The sequence below is a fragment of the Porites lutea genome, chromosome 1 (genome assembly GCF_958299795.1).
Source record: "Porites lutea chromosome 1, jaPorLute2.1, whole genome shotgun sequence".
NCBI classification, from domain to species: domain Eukaryota; kingdom Metazoa; phylum Cnidaria; class Anthozoa; order Scleractinia; family Poritidae; genus Porites; species Porites lutea.
Genome location: NC_133201.1, coordinates 1,883,932 through 1,900,200, shown reverse-complemented (window position 1 = coordinate 1,900,200; position 16,269 = coordinate 1,883,932). Strand labels below are relative to the sequence as shown.

The window sequence follows — 16,269 nt, the reverse complement described above, 5'->3', positions numbered from 1 at the left end:
CCTCTTATAGCGACAATAGATAAGAACTTAAACTTTGATTCTACAGTTTAAAGGTTTAAGACCCTAGTTGGATGGCCAATTTTTTTGTTTGTATTTTTTCTCTAGACTAATAAGGCAGGATCAGGAATGATGAATTTAGGAGGGAGTTTGACAAGACAGGTAATAGGTGTTTTTGTCACTTTTTGATTGACAGGATAAGGCACTGTTCTGTAACTTGAAAATAAAGAAAACAGTCAAGGTTGACACTGTCCTTGTAACAGGGCAGGAAAAACCCAGGTGCCATTGCCCGGGGCAAGTAAGTTTTGATTGTGGGCAAGTAAAAATAGAAGTTTGGTGGTCCAGTGAGCAAGTGAAATAATAGCCTCAGTGGTTCTGTGAGTCTGTCAAACTGTCAATTTCCAGACAGAAACTACCGTAAAATTCCGAAAAGAGGCCCTGGGGCTTATATTTTTCAAAGGCCCTTTTTGAGGGGCTTATATTCGGAGGGGCTTATCTACGGAGGGAAATTTGCGTTTCAAAATCGATTGGGCTAGCATGTAGTGGGAAGGAAATTTACCATTTTTGCTTTGTTTTATTTTGTATTCGAGGGCCAATTCCAAGTACAAGCCCCCTGGGGAGCTCATATTTGGAGGGGCAATTTAACAAAGGGTTTTTTGCATTACGATTTTGGGGGGCTTATATTTGGAGGGGCTTAAACATGGAGGGGCTTACTTTTGGAATTTTACAGTATTTCAAAACTGAAGACTGCAGGGTGACTGACCCAATTAGTTGAAAGCATGAATGTATCTGTATAAAATCCAAGTGCACGTTTGCTTGCTCATGTTACTTCTCCAGGCCCAATATTGGTCAAATACAATAGTTACTCTGTATCTGGCTCCACATTTAGTACTAGTAATATCATGCACTTTGTTTTAATTTATAACTTATTATAGTCAGTACCTTAGAACTGTAGATGATAAGGCATTGTGTTCCTTTTGGGCAAGCAATATTTAAGTGGGGCTAGTGAAAACTGAATTGACTTGTGCACTGGGCAATTGGATTTCAATTTTTTTCCAGCCCTTTTATAATATTGCACTAAAACGAAGTTTACTTTTAGGTTGAAGCAGACAGTGCTGTGAGTGATGCTAGTCCCCATATTGCTAACATTGGAAGGCAGGTTGAGGTATTGTCTAATTTGAAAAGTATTTTTCCCCAGGTGTTATTTCATGTTGTAGAAGTGTACTCAGCATTGCAAATTTTATTCTGTCGTGTTTTTTTCTTTTTCTTTTTTAAGGAAATGGAAAACAAGATGAGAAATACTCTGAATGATATATACTTTGGCAAAACAAAGGATATTGTAAATGCCTTGAGGTAAGTGCATCATAAAAGATGTGTCTATTTTGACATCACATGTGCAGTTTTTTTTTAACGTCAATAAGCTTGATAAATAACATAGTGTTGATAGATCTAAGAAGAGTGTGCAACATTGAACAAAAAAAAAAGAAAGAGGCTGTTGCCTGTTCAGACAGCATAATTATATCATTGAATAAAAAGTGCTGAGAAGCAGTATTTCTCTGTTGTTTTTTTCTTTTTTGGGGTGCGGGCAGGGGAGGAGTTTTTGAACAGAGATACAAGATGAACAAGAACTTTGTAATGAGCAAATGTAGTTAAGAAAGACAATATTTAACTTTCCTTTTCCCAGATATTATTGCTAAGCGATCTTGGCTAAAAGGTTTTCTTTATGTATGATAAGATGCCAGCATATGTACCAGTTACATGAAGGAAACGTGAAAATTCTTGATCATTGCAACCTACTTAGTGTTACTGCCTTTTCTAAAAGAAAGGGAAGGTTACATGACCAAACAGGGTGCTCAGGATGGTCACGTAAGGTATAGAAAAGTCCAAATGAAAATGTGCCTTTTTTGCAGGGTGTTAACAGTTTAGTGATTAGGATATTAAATTGCTCTGGGCTAAACCCCACCTGGGTATTTAAGCACTGAAGGAAAATTGAACTCTGTGATAACAAATTGCACCAATTTAAAATTGAGCGTTCTTAAGTCTCCCTCTTATGCAAGCTATAAAAATAATCCAAAATACTTTTCATTAACCTAGTTAAATAATAAAGTAACACAATGCATTTGTCTTTCAGGAGTGTAAACAGCCTTGCGGATCAAGGAAAACAGAAACAAATGCAACAGGAACTCTTCAGTGTTCTAAAGAATCGTCAGAAGTAATTTTATGAAGTTAGGCATTGCTCTTATTATACTTGACAATCAAATAGGTTAAAGGAGATTTCTAGAATCCCCAGAACTTTTGTATAATTTTATGGTATTTTTCAGAGATTGAAACCATACTCATTGAAAGCCATTCCAAAACGAACATTTTTGCCCACTTGGTGGGGATATGTACTGTTTTAATGGCTGGTAAAAGGTTTTTCTAGAAGCCATGATCTTGAGAGCTTTTGATCCTTTCAGATCTCCAAGGTTTTGGCTTTGTTGTCAAATGAATGCTATTTGATTCAGTGTAGAAAAAAGCATTTATAATGTTGTTGCTTGGCCTTGATTTGTTCATATACTAGTCAAGAAAAATTTCAGTGGATTGTTTTACAGTGCCAGTAGAATGCTTTAGTTTTGCACTGACAGGCTGTGAGGTGTTTAAATAAAAGCTGTTTGATGCAGAAAGACATTTGCATGATGAGGTCATTTGACTGCTATTACATTATGTTTTCTTGTGCAAATTAGAAACTTTCAACACTTTTGTCACTTGTTGATCATTTCCTTTTTCTCGTGACATTTATGTTTGATTGAGCATTAGCAATGTAAAGAGAAGTGAAATGTTGAATTCTCTTAGTGATTACAGGGTTAGTGTGAATGAAAAAGGAAACCAAAAATGTATTCTGATATTTGCAGTCAAATGATGTTATTATGAACAATTGCCCACAAAACTGAGTAAAATTAAAAGAAATGTCTCAAAACAGTGAGGTTACAAAACGTTTTTTAACACCAGGCTCATTATCAAGGTGTTAAATGCAGAGTTCATTTTTTTTTTTTTCAGCTTAAAGTTCCTTGCTTGGTGTAGTTTGATAGTCAATTATTTCATTGACCTTACTATGCAGTTTATTCGTGTTCGCAACAACGCAAATCTATTTGTAATTTTAATAAAATATAATAATTACTTCTACAGCAAAGTGTATCTAGTTCTTAAGATCATTATCTCTTGCTGTTATTTCTATTGTAACTCAAGGTCAATCAAAACAAATAAAAAGTTCTTACAAAATGTACCTTTTATGAGTGGTAATCATATTTTAAACGAAGGTGAAAGCAAAGGGGAACAGAGGGTAGAGCAAGTTCTGAAAGAGAGACTTGCACACAGGCTCATCCTTGGTGGCTGCGAATATGGACCTTTACCAGCCAGTAGTTCGCAGTTGTTCTTGAGTCAAGAGAATTCCTTAATAGAGGGAGTTTAAGAGTCAGGTTTACAGCAAATGGCAAACGTCAGATTCAAGTTGAGAATTTCTCAGTGAGAATAGAAAGTAAGCAGATAAAATTTGTTCAGAACAATTTTTATGGATAAAACTAGCATGAATTTCTAGTTATTTTTTAGTAGAAGTAATAAACAGTAAACAACAATTAAGGGGGAAATTTGGTCTCATGGTACAAATTCATGTTTGCCGTTTGGTGGAAACGTGAATCTTAATCTCTCTAACATTAATGCATCTTTGAAGTGCTATGGCCTTAAAAAGGGTGTTTTGGAATATAATATTTTTTTCAATGAGCACCCCCATCACTTTTGTTGCAGAGTATCAGTCCCTAGTTTGAGTGACAGGCATTCACTAAAATGTTATCAGTGCCTTGGTTCACCAGGCAAAGGTAACTTGTTACAAATTCAGTGAAAAAAATAATGTATAGATCTATCATAATATCCCATCTGGTGCAAAAACTGGGCAGGAATGTTGCTACTGATGCTATCAGACAGTGACCTCTTACACTTTGTTCTTCTTATTTGAGCTCTGCCTAGACTGTGAACCCAGACTTATTTCTGATCCTTGCTTCTCTCTCAGTGACAACTGGGAATACCTCTGTTCGCAGGCCCATTGGACTGTGAAAATATCCCACAGTTAGTCACTTCATTCCTAATGACTATCACAGCTGTAACTTGTTATTCTGTCTCCATAGAGTACTTTATTCACCTGACGGAGTGGTATATCATAGAGTGGGGGTACTGAGCCAGGCAGCACTGGTTTTGTGTCTTCACCTTCATACCGGGCATGTGTATCTGCAGAGTAAAAAAAAATGAAGAACACAACACCTGAAGAATCAATTAATTCAGATTCACTTTTTTACTACATGATGGACTTTGGATAAGAAAATACTAGGCGTTATATTTTTGGGAATACCTTTTTAGGTATGTTGTTTCTGGGCTTTGTAGGTGGCTAAGAATTTTCTAACTTGTGCGTGAATCAAGAAGTCGTATCAGTCCATTAACAAGCAAAATGGTTTGAGGTTAATAAGCTAAGACTAGCATAAGTATGGCAAATATTACTGCCTACTTACTGTCAGTAATATTTTTCATTAATAACATTGTTCTTTCAACTTCTCTACACATACATGACAATAGAAATACTGTGCATTTTTCAGCTGAACAGAGCCAGTTGCCAAATTAAAGGGGAAAATGGTTAGGGTTAGCGCCTTGGTTAGGGGTTAGGGTTAGGGTCTGGAATTGGGTATGGTTTTCGAAGGAACTACGGAAGCACATGAACCTGTTTATCATTTCACTTCCAAATGAATAAGAAAGAAATAGAAATATGTGAATTCAAAATGCATTTGAAGTTCTAAATTTTTTGTTCGCACTCTAATATAATTATGTAATTATGACATAATTTCTGCCTAAAGGCCAGGTCTGAAAACAGGTATGGATTTAAGACATCAGGTCTGAAAACGGGTGTGGAAAATGACAATTTTTGGTCTGAAATTTGGTCAGGATTTGGAGAACCAGGCAGTACACCCCCACTAAGAATTCCCAGGAGCACTACCCCCACTTCCCATGGGTGGTCTGTTATATTTTGATCTGTCTTGTCATCATACATGACCACAGGTAGGATTTCATTAAACAATGGATCAATTTTAGTTGTACATTGTCTGTTTTCTCCTTGTGAGGCTTTTACAGTTTTATGTTCTTTACAACATCTTTTTTCAGTCAGGTTTGAGCATTATGGAACATTTTAGGGTGTAACACATGGCAGCCATCATACATCTACCTTCAAGTCACGACAAGACAGTATGAGTTAGTAACCCCACAGAGTCCAAAGTATTGAATAGAATGCTTTACAAACCTGTGATTGTATTGATTGAATCCACTGGTAGGGTGATAGTAAAATTGTAGGCCACATAAAATATCACCACAAAAACAAAAGCAACGCAAAGATAAATTGGTGCTGCTAACACCCAGTACCTAGTGAATGAAAAAGTAAAGATAAAAAATAAGCCCCTACTAAGTTTCCTTATCGGTATGCAGTAAAACTGTCATAATTTCTATTTGTTTTTCAGTCAGCAAACATGTTTTCTTCCCGGGCTAAGAACTAGTCTCCTAGTTGGCAATAGACAAAAATTCCAAACAGAGCAGTGAATTGGGAGAGGAAGTGACCTTTGCCTTTCTCTTTTCCTTCCTGTCCTCCTTTTTCTTTTACCAGCCCATCCATGACCCCTTACCCACCCCTTTATAATCAAGTGTTGGTTGGGGGATGGGGTGGGGGTGCTCATCAAAAATACCTATGTTAGCCTGTTCACAGACCCTCCATTTTCTCTTCCAAGTCCGCCAAGCGCGATAAAATCTAAACTGCGGGAGATTTATTGACCGCCAGCTTTTGAAAAGAACGAAAAGAAAAATAAAACGTCTGTTTACAGGCTATACCTATGTAGGTATTGGTTAAATCAACAAGGGTCATGACTCTGCGACTCCCAATCTAGTACAGACTATTGGAGGAAGAGGCAGCACATCCCCATCCATCCCTGCCTGAGTACCTTCCCACCCCACCCCCCTCCCTCCTACTACCAATAGCCCTACCCAGGATCTTAGTCAGATTGCAGTGTGTGTGCAAGTTACATGATTTTGCTTCTTCATACCTCTGTGGAAGATATGTTATTCCAATACTGTGAAGCCATTCTTCCGGAACACATGCCCAGATTAAATAAAGACCTGACAACATAAAAAGCAAAGAAAATACGTTGTGAGTTGTACAAATCAACTGTCCCTGTCCCTGGCTTTCTTCTAGAGGGATATCGCGATAAATGGACAATATAATTTCCAGAGATCAAACCGTAGCCATTATTTTAATTAAGTTAAATAAAAAATGAACTGTGATTTTCAAAAATTTAAGACTGCTGGTGTTCATCGTCTTTGATCTTATACATGAATTACATATTTCATTTCCTCTCTAAACTCTCACCAACTCCAAAGTAAGTCCCTAAGTACAGTACAAATCCATAAATTGCTCGTTCAGGTGAGGGAGATGGAGAATTTTCTGCCATCGATTATAGACGTATACGATCCACTATCTGTTAGAGGACATTTAGTGAAGGCGTACACGACCCTCATTGAATACCGCTGACAAAAACGTTGAAGCGAAAATCAAAATGGAGGGAGAAAACTCCGAGGTTTTAACGCCAAACATGATCCCGGTCTCGCCTACAGAAAGCGAAGAGGGTACGTAGCCAAAACCTTAATAATTTTATTGATGTTATATTGAAAGTGATTTCCTATCCTATTGTAGAGCCTGGTGATGTCCAAATACGGAACGTTGAAGCCGATGCAGAGGTAAGCTTACGATTGTTTAAAAAACTTTGTTGGTACCGTTGGAAAATGTTGGAAATTGCAAAAGTTGAATAAATTCCCCGAAAGAGGAGGATTTCCTAATATTCTGCACCCGGGGGGGGGGGGGTTACTTTAGGAATTTCTGGGTGGGGATGTGCCGCTGGGGCCCTGGAACCCTTAACCTATACCAGAGCTAGTTCAGCTGAATTTTGCTATCCTATACTAAAGTAAACTCCCCAGATCCCCCCTATCCTAGAGCAGCTGTTTTCCAGAAACTACCGAAGTCACCAGCACAGTAGTCTAGCCAAAACAAAACCTTATACCGCAATCCCTAGTCTAGATAAAATCTTCAGCCAACTGATCAGTTTCCTGAAAAATGATACCCTATTCTAGACCCAAACGCTCTGATTTATATACCCTATCCTAGAGTAACTGCTTGAAAACCATACCCTTCACAGCGACACATACAAAACACTCATTTACTTGAATTGTGCTCGAGTACAAGGGACCTTGTACATATATACTCGGCCACAAGCTAAGTGTCAATGACAGGTCCCTGTCACACGTTTGTGCACGTTTTCTGTTAGTTTTGAAAGGCAAATCCATTGCTTTGGAGGCATACCCATAACTCATTGCTAGTCCAAAATTGAAACTGCTTGGGCCTTTATATAACCAGACAGTTAATCTGAAGACAGACTCCAGGTCACTTCAACACTCTGTATTACAGTATACTAAAATTAAAATATAATCCTTCTATTTTAAAGCACAACCAAGGCTAAAAAAATATGAACTGCCACAGAAAGTATGCAAACAGGATATTTCTACAAAAACACATATTCAGAGCGATTGATCGATCTTTCCCATTGGACGCATGCCATGAATTATTTTGCATCTTTGGGAATTTTTATGCATCAAGGATGCAGGATGCAGAGGTAACAAAATAACTGGGGAAGTCTCTGCCCCAAAGAGGTATATTTCCCAGGCTTCAAGCATATGAAAGGGTGGGGATTTCACTTCTTGATATATATGAAAGGGTAGGAAAATATGTCATTTCAGTTGGTACAAAAGGGCTGACAGATGCATTTTATGGTTGTGAAGAAGTAAAAAAAAAGTTGCGGTTTTGTGATTTCTTCATATCTTAAAACAGTGCATTTACAGCTATTTAAATGTATACAAAGTTCAAAACTAGGTATGTGAAAGAGGTACCATTTGTCAATAGAAGTTATATGAAAGGAGTACCTTTTCTACAAAAAATTTGGGTATAAAAAGGTAAGGGGTTAGTCCTCTAGGAGTCTCCACTAGGGCTCAGGCTCTTTGAATTGTGAACAATCCTTAGCGCTATTATAAAAGTATTCTGTTCTTGAGCAACTGCAATTTCTCTAAATGTTTTATTTAGGAAGTTGACCTTACCCATGCAAAGATCCAGAAACTAGACAACTTAGAACGATTGACTTGTGTCAAGGTATGTTATTATTTATTATTTTTTAGCGGTTAATTAAGAAATTTGTGTTAATTTTAAACAAACAGTGCATTTAATATTGGATTGATTGCATGGCTTTATTTTCCTGTTGCCTTTTTGGTTTTTATGTAGCCATTTCTGTTTTAATCTTTAGTCCCTTTGCCTTCGGAGAAATAACGTCTCTAAACTGGAAGGACTGAGCACATTAACAACATTGGAAGAGCTGGACCTGTATGATAATCAGATCAACGTGATAGAGGGCCTGGCAAATTTGACCAATCTTACGTAAGAAAATTTTTTCGAGAAAAAGTACTATAATTTAAACAATGTATGTTATGAGGATCTAAGTAATCCAATCAAATCTCTCTGTAATGGCCATCAGTGCTTGGCAACAGACTCAGGGATGTAGCTAAGGAAAAGCTACATGAGTAAGCTAACTTTTTTACTGGTCAAGCTGGCTGTTTTACTCAACTCCACTTTGAAAATTCCCTGATATCATTCTTTTCCAGAGCAATCTAAGGCAGTGGTAAGCTCTTTTTCAGCTGGTAAAATTAGCCGGCTGCCGGCCTTTAGCAATATCCTTGCAGACTGAAGCAAGAATTGTTTGTTAGTTGCTGAGGATCAACTGAACTCCCAAGGGACGGCTCTTATTTCCTGGGTTGTTTTGTTGTCAAATGCCAATTATTTATAAATCAGTTTAATGCAGTGGACTAGAATTGAAGGAAATGAAAGTTGGGTTGAGTTGAGAGTGCAAAGTAAATGACTCTTCAGTTGTCAAATGAATATAATGTTGGTCTAACCAAATCATGCAGAACGGTTTCACCTCATGAAACTTTATTATAGTCTTGATGAACTTGAGCTTTATCAGCTGAAAATAATGAAAGTTATAACACGTTATATCTAGACAAGGGAGCAAATAAAGTTTGTTTGACCATTTCCAATCATTGTATCTAATATCAAAACCTATAAAGGATATGAATTTGTATTTTTTTTAAGGAGTTTGGATTTGTCATTCAATCTAATCAAAGTAATAGAAAACTTGGGATGCCTGACAAAAATCAAAAAGCTTTACCTTGTTCAAAACAAGGTCTCCAAGATAGAGGGCCTTCAGAATCTTTCACAGCTTGAGATGTTGGAACTTGGTGCAAACAAAATTAGGGTGAGTACAAAGTTAGTTGTGATTCAGTCGGCTTGACAGTAGCTGTATAAACCTTTCGAGAAGAAATTGAAACTTGAATGTAATCAAAATCAAAACGTTTATGTCTTTTTAAGGTTCTGGAAGGATTTGAAGGTCTAACCCAACTACACAGCTTATTTGTGGGGAAAAACAAGATTACAAAACTTGATGTAAGTGTTTACTAGTTAAGAGTAAGTATGAATCAAAACACTTTTTTGAAAGTTTTTGTTTTTGTCAAGGTTAGACCCCCCCCGCCCCCTAAAAAAAACATTTTATTTGGATTTTAATGTAGTGAGCATTTCTGTTGCCTTTTTTTGTTGCTAGAATCTCAGTTGTCTTACCAATCTGAAGTTACTCAGTATTCAGGTGAGTAAAAACTTCAGTTTTTGTTGTTGTCTAACAAACATTAGTAAAATCCAACTAGTGGTCTATTATCAACGCTGTGTTCTGATTGGTTGAGCTGATACTAGGCTATAAGTTGTAGCCCACTAGTAGCGAAAAGTGCCGGCTTTTTGGCAGCAAAAAAGGATTAAAGTCTAGCTTTAACTAGCTAAGGTTGTTTTGTCTCGATATTATTGACCAAATAGTTGGATTTTACTAAAACAATAATTATTCCTCTCGCCCTCATGGCCTCTGAGTCAATAGCCCATGAGGCCGAAGGCCAAATGGGCTATTGACTCAGAGCTCATTTGGTCTCGAGGAATAACTGTTAATTACATGTACCTAATATGAATCTCAATTTGGTTATACAGTCGATCCTTTCCTCTACGGCCAAATTAGGGACGGAATAAAGTGGCTGTTATGGAGAGATGGGGGTGTAATATGACATATTTTTTTGAGGGAGTGCAATGAGTTTATCTTGCTAAGTTCATGCCTACTGTATCCCATAATGGTAATCCAATCATAAAAATGATCTGTAGCGCTAAAATACACAAAAAAAAACTTACATATTTTTTTGAATCAAAACGTCAACATGACCAAATGCGAGCAAGGCTCGCAACATTTGCTATAAATATTGTCGACAGTAGACAACCTATGCTTACTCCAGCAGTATTATATGGAACACAATTAAAACGATTGCCGCAATCATCAATGCTCCATATGGGTCAAATTTCATGTCCATTCCTGACTTCATGTGTTAGTCGCTGAAAAACTGGCTGTTTTTGAGAGGTTATTTTGGCAGTTGGGGATGCGCTGTAGTGGCGCTTGCCAATGTAGAGAGGGTTAAACTAGAGTCAATGTATGGACTGTGAGAGGTGGCTATTGTGGAGAGGTGGCCGCCATTCGTGAAGGTTGACTATATTTAAATTCTTCCTTTGAGGAAATGGTTGCACTCACTGTAAGGAAGCCCTCAAAGTCTATATTACGTGTCGAGTGTTTTTTTTTTTCTTTTTCAAATCAAACGGATTGTTTTGCAGAAATGTGGGAAGCAGTGACTTACATTAGTAGCTAATAAAAGTTAGTGAAGTCCTAGTTTTATTTTCATTCCAGAGCAATCGTATTGTCAAGCTGGAAGGTTTAGATGGTTTAGTTAAACTAGAAGAACTCTACATTAGCGACAATGGCATTGAAGAAATCGAAGGCCTTGACAACTTGGTAAGTAAAGACTTTTAATAGGAGAGTGGTAACGGTCATCAGAAAACAAAGTGGTCAAAATACTGAAATTCTTGTAAGAAAAGGTTTCCTGAAAATTTCTGAATAAAGAAAAAACAAACCCCCAGAATAACATTACGCCTATTACAGTACGCCCTACCCCATGCTCGCGAACTCTCGACCGAACACATCAGGGTAGCTAACAGTTTTGTATGAGACGAAAAAGCCACCTAAAAATTTTTGGCGACTGAAGTTCCCCTAAGACATCCGAAAGATAAAAAGTTTTTAGGGCAGCTCCAAATTAACCAAACAGGCTTCTAAAGCACAGAGTAAACCCTGTGACACACTTCTGACATATGTGGAAACATTCGGTCGTTGGGTGCCGCTGTTTCATCCCCTGCCGTCTGGTCCACTCTTACGTTGATCTTCATCATAACGTTAGCTTTGTACAAAAGTTGATAAACTTTGTATACGTACCGGGTAACCGGCATCAGTATTTTGTCTGGAATATTCAAATGCCCGGTAGAATTCCTGGAGAAGCCTGAAGTGTGGGGTTGCGGTACTTTCCAGAGTTACTTTTCGCACGGTTCCCTCTCCCACTCCTCTCTAGAGAGCTCCTTCAGTGCCAAACTGGAGAGGTAAAAGAGTTCAGGGTTCACAGGTACAGAAAATTCCTTTGAAGGATAAGTTTCTTGTCTTTTTTGGCACATTTGATCTTGATGCTACAGAGCATTGTTTTCTACTCTGTGTACACAGATCAACCTCAAAACACTGGATTTAGCATCTAATAGGATAAAAAGAATCAGGAATGTCTCTCAGCTTGTCAACTTGGAAGAATTTTGGGTGAGTACAATCCGTCGTATGAAATAATAATATCAGGCAGAAGAGCTTAACTATTTTACAGTGTTGTATTTATTCATAATGCGTGGAAAATGTTGTGTAGAAGCTTGTGTCTTTATTCTTTCCATTTATGCTGTATATGTTTTCGCTGACTTCTTTTCCATCGCTCTACGAAGTATATTTGGCATGCGGCTCTGCTGAAAAAGCTTATGTCAAAAACTACTAATTCATCTGTCTGTTGCGTCATTTTTAAATAACTAATTGGCTCTTTTTTTACTGTGTTACTGAGATGAATATACTGGCTATTGCGAACTGAGGTGTCTTCTGAGACTCGGATGGTCTATTGAGAGCCAAACGCTTGAATTATAAAGTAACACCTACTGGCGTTTATTTATCTCTTCAGTTCAACGATAATCAACTCGATTCCTGGGAAGATTTGGACCAGTTTAAGACCTGCACCAAGCTACAAACAGTCTATCTGGAGAGGAATCCAATATGGAAAGACACGGCGTACAGGCGGAAAGTTAAACTTTATCTGCCAAATGTTACACAGATAGATGCCACATTATGTGGCTAAAAAATCTCTAGCCCCATTAATTATGACGGGCCATCCTGGATCTCACGTAAGTCGCGACGAGGGTTTCCGGTCGTTTTGAAACAAAGTCGTTTCGATACAAGTTTATTCAGTCGAGGTGTAAATAGTTTGACGAACTGGGCTTAACGAAAGAAGAATATTCCATCCCAAATTTTTTTTGTTCACGCGCAAACTATACTTGAAGTGGTCAAAATTTGTTTGCAATTTCACTTCTTGAGTTCGTATCGAAAAGACGAGCGAAAAGACAGCAAATGCGAAACGAAGAATGCTTCCGTTTTGGATACCTCTTCCTCTTCGAGACTTACTGAAAACGTGGAAAAAAGTACTTATGGTGATATATATTTGAGCATTCTCAGTCAGAGAGGAAAATGTATCATAAACGGTTTTTTTTATTTCTCTACTGAATGTCGTTAAACTTTGTTAGTAACAGAGCGTCGACCAACACTGGGTTTTTTTGTAACCTGTCTTTAAAATTGCATATAGAGACTAACGTAAAACTTTTATGTTGGAAGTTGCTTGTGGTTTTGTTGTTTTATGGTCCTTAGAGCGTGGAAAAAAGTCGATACTTCAAATCGATGTAAGCATGCAGCAAGGTTTTACCGTAAACTTACAGTAGCGTCTTTGTGAATTTGTTGATTGAAGTGGCTGTTGTTGGCAATAGTAATTACTGATAAGTTTTTCCAGGACTTGCACGCTCGATTCTTAAAACTCTGTTGTTCCTCAGTGTTGGGTCAGTCCTTTACTTCCATAAAAAGGAACCTAGGAACCGGACACGAAGCTATAGCTTGTGGAGGAGATCTGTATCGTCATCATCATTATCCGAATCATCACCATTATTATTATGATCATTATTATTATAAATATTATTGTTCATATTATTACTATCTTTATTACAGTTGAACCGCCATTAAGCGGCCACCCTCGGGGTACCGGCAAGTGGCCGCTCAATAGATGATAGTCATAAATTAGCATAATCTTTAGCGGAAACATCACTATATTTTAAAACAAACAGGCAACGGCAGAAACGTTACTGGTCCACAATCGGTCGTCACCTTCTATCTCGGACTGAATTATTTTTCCTTCATCATATTTTTGAAATAAAGCCAAACTAAGTGTATAAAGTGCTTGATGGCCCCTTAAGAGAGGCGACAAGAGTGGGAAAACTCGTTGGGAAGGCCAAAATTATTTTCGGACTTTGGTAACCGGCCTCTTAATAGAGGGTGACCGTTTAATAGGTTGCTGCTCAGTGGAGGTTCAGCTGTATTATTATTATTATTATTATTGTTATTATTATTATTATTATTATTATTATTATTATTATTATTATTATTATTATTATTATTATCATTATTATTATTACTATTATAAGAAAAACAAAATTTGAAAAACTTTTGAAAAGAAATTCACTTTAAGCACATACTTTGTAACCTTCATTTTTGTACAGAAAGAGAGCTTTGAATAAATGTTCTTCGTTTTCGAGTGAGGTTAGTACATTGTTTTGTCTTTTGCTTTGATCAGTTGATGTCTTTCTTTCTCATTGGGTTTCTCCTGAGAAGTCGCCGGAAAACGCTGGAAAACAGCCAGTTAATTTTATCACCGTCGTATTAACGCTTCTTTGTGAGAATCGAGCTGGCACAGGCGCTCGGAATGGGCACAACAAAGAAAGGAGCGCGCGAGGGGGAAGGAGCTCTCTCACCCCTCCGCGCCTGTCTACGTCGCGCTCCCCGTTGTTTCTCGCATATTACGCGCAAATTTTCGGTGACAGCTTTAGCGATGCGAGTTGTTCAGGATTTCATCAAAAGAGTGGAAATTAACCAAGAACCCACAGAATGAACACTGACCAAGGAAGGGGGTGGGTTTGACCTAATTAACATTACAAATTACCGTTCAGTTTGTTTTCATTTGAAAGGTCAGTTTAAACGATTGATGTCTTCCTCGGGTTCAAAAGTTTTTAACCCCTTTAAGAAATACAGCAGACCAAGTTATGTTTGGTGCTTAAGCAACATTAATAAAAGACTTCACACTAACTCGAAAATTGTAACTCATTAAATCAAGCGACTTTTAACACTAGGTTATTGTAGTAATGTGCTTCAAAACAATATGAGTTGATCGGTAATGTTCATTCCTCACTGCACCCTCTCAGCAGATTTAATTACAACTGAGGGTTTTTTTAATTGTAAACAATAGGCATTATGGGCGAAAAAGACATTTTCTCACTTATCACTGTCAAGCAATTGTTTCCCACACAAAAGGAGTAAATTAAATTTTCATTCACTGCTGTGCCGCTTGATTAACAGAAATTTTTATTAAATTCTGATTAGGCGAGACAAAAAATTAATTTTGCTACAAAGATAACAAACATGAAAACAAACTAACTATGCCTCGAATTCAGCTCGTTTTTTTAGAAAAGTGAAAATGCGACAGGCTGGAACTTGTGCCTGGATAATAAAGGACAGTTAGTATTTCCGGTACCCGTCCATGTCTCCTTCACTGTTTACAATGCAAGTATGCCCTAGGCCTTTCTTTATCATTTTTTTTTCTAAATGAAACAGCCCTTTGACATAACATATAATCTAAAGAGTATGATGCGTGTTTCAATTGATGGATTGGCAGCAAGTTAAATGTCGAGCCATGTTGTAACTACGGCTGAGCGAGCAAATGTCCCCCATTAATTTTGAAATGATCTGATCTGTAGTTGAGCGAAGTTGCAGTTCCGGTTAATACGGCCTCAGTCTAGCGTCATTTTCCCTTTGTTTGTCTGTGCATTTTTTTTTTCAGCTTTCCGAGTAATATAAAAGACTGAGAATGTTAAATGACCTTTTAACCATTCAAATGACAAGATAAGCTCTACCTGTATGAAAATTGTTGACTAACACTGACTCGAAGTCTTCTGATCTGAAACATTGGCATAGTTGTCATTCTGTTCAAGAAATGATAGAAGTGAAGTGGCAACATCGTTTGATCATAGCTTCGTTAAAAGGAAATGGCCGGGATTACCTTTAAGTCATTTGCTTTGCAGTTTCTGTACACCACATATCATAAATGAGAAAAAAATACATTTGCTGCCTCCCAGAATTCGGAGTTCAATTCACACAGAAGCAATCCAAATGTAAAGTGTATCTTTTCTCGTATGGACTGTTTTGTAACGAATCTTTGTATGCTGGGCTTCATTACGACCACTTTTAATATTTTCTAACTCTTTCTCCGTCTCAAAAGCAGCACTTATATGAGAACTACCTGAGTCTATCACCATATGCTTATTAAAGAAAGCTTCCAAGTCCATGGCCACTTTATCATACGGAAGATGCCTGCTCGATCGTCGAACTTCTCTGTCCCGAACTTTTGATGTTTTCCGTCCCTCAGTCCTCTGGATGACAGGTGTTTCATGATATCGTTCACTCACTTGAATCTTCCTGTAGCTTTTAATCGCTTCAGGGATCACTTCTTGTTTGCCTGAGAGTTCTTGCTCCCTTCTAGCCTCGTATAGTTTTTCTTTCTCTGTGAAAGATTGCCTTACTGAAAGTGGATGTTCGTAGCTTAAACGCCGTTTCTTTGCGGCTTTTATCTCAGCGATGTTACTAAATATTTTTCCATACTCTTCTCGAAGCTCTTCTTCAAAAGAATTAATTGAAAGCATGGCAGTCACTGAGAAATATATAAAGACCACGCTATTCAGAACTTTGAAACCTTGCGGTTTTCCAGCGTAAACTTGGAACAATAACTACATTATTATGCAACAATTTTGACATAAAAAAGGATTATGTTAACAGACCATGAAATAAGACTCGGTATCACAGGCCGAAATTCAGTTAGGTG

The 16,269-nt window shown here is 37.5% G+C and overlaps 3 protein-coding genes across 4 annotated transcripts in view; 2 read left to right on the top strand and 1 right to left on the bottom strand.

Annotated features, from left to right (window-relative positions):
* The window catches only part of LOC140941871 (F-actin-capping protein subunit beta isoforms 1 and 2-like), a 9,738-nt gene extending 6,604 nt beyond the window's left edge, over window positions 1-3,134 (top strand). The window contains exons 7-10 of one of the 2 annotated variants that reach the window (XM_073390880.1): window positions 106-159; window positions 1,097-1,162; window positions 1,274-1,350; window positions 2,129-3,134. In XM_073390880.1, coding sequence (XP_073246981.1) covers window positions 106-159; window positions 1,097-1,162; window positions 1,274-1,350; window positions 2,129-2,213 — 282 coding nt within the window. In that variant the 3' untranslated portion in view covers window positions 2,214-3,134. The remainder of the gene's footprint in view (window positions 1-105; window positions 160-1,096; window positions 1,163-1,273; window positions 1,351-2,128) is intronic. The other variant, XM_073390887.1, reaches the window with a different exon arrangement.
* Window positions 3,135-3,884: 750 nt separating this feature from the next.
* LOC140933674 (phosphatidylinositol N-acetylglucosaminyltransferase subunit P-like) lies at window positions 3,885-6,521 on the bottom strand. The gene is made up of 4 exons (XM_073383285.1): window positions 6,425-6,521; window positions 6,102-6,174; window positions 5,312-5,430; window positions 3,885-4,254 (listed from the first exon to the last, which is right to left on the bottom strand). Exons 1-4 carry the CDS (start codon window positions 6,504-6,506, stop codon window positions 4,112-4,114), a joined length of 417 nt encoding a protein of 138 aa, XP_073239386.1. The 5' UTR covers window positions 6,507-6,521; the 3' UTR covers window positions 3,885-4,111.
* Window positions 6,522-6,599: 78 nt separating this feature from the next.
* Window positions 6,600-13,774, top strand: LOC140941838 (uncharacterized). Its single transcript, XM_073390848.1, has 10 exons — window positions 6,600-6,681; window positions 6,749-6,792; window positions 8,186-8,251; window positions 8,403-8,533; window positions 9,245-9,407; window positions 9,521-9,595; window positions 9,750-9,791; window positions 10,917-11,021; window positions 11,775-11,861; window positions 12,262-13,774. Exons 1-10 carry the CDS (start codon window positions 6,612-6,614, stop codon window positions 12,433-12,435), a joined length of 957 nt encoding a protein of 318 aa, XP_073246949.1. The 5' UTR covers window positions 6,600-6,611; the 3' UTR covers window positions 12,436-13,774.
* Window positions 13,775-16,269: the final 2,495 nt, after the last annotated feature.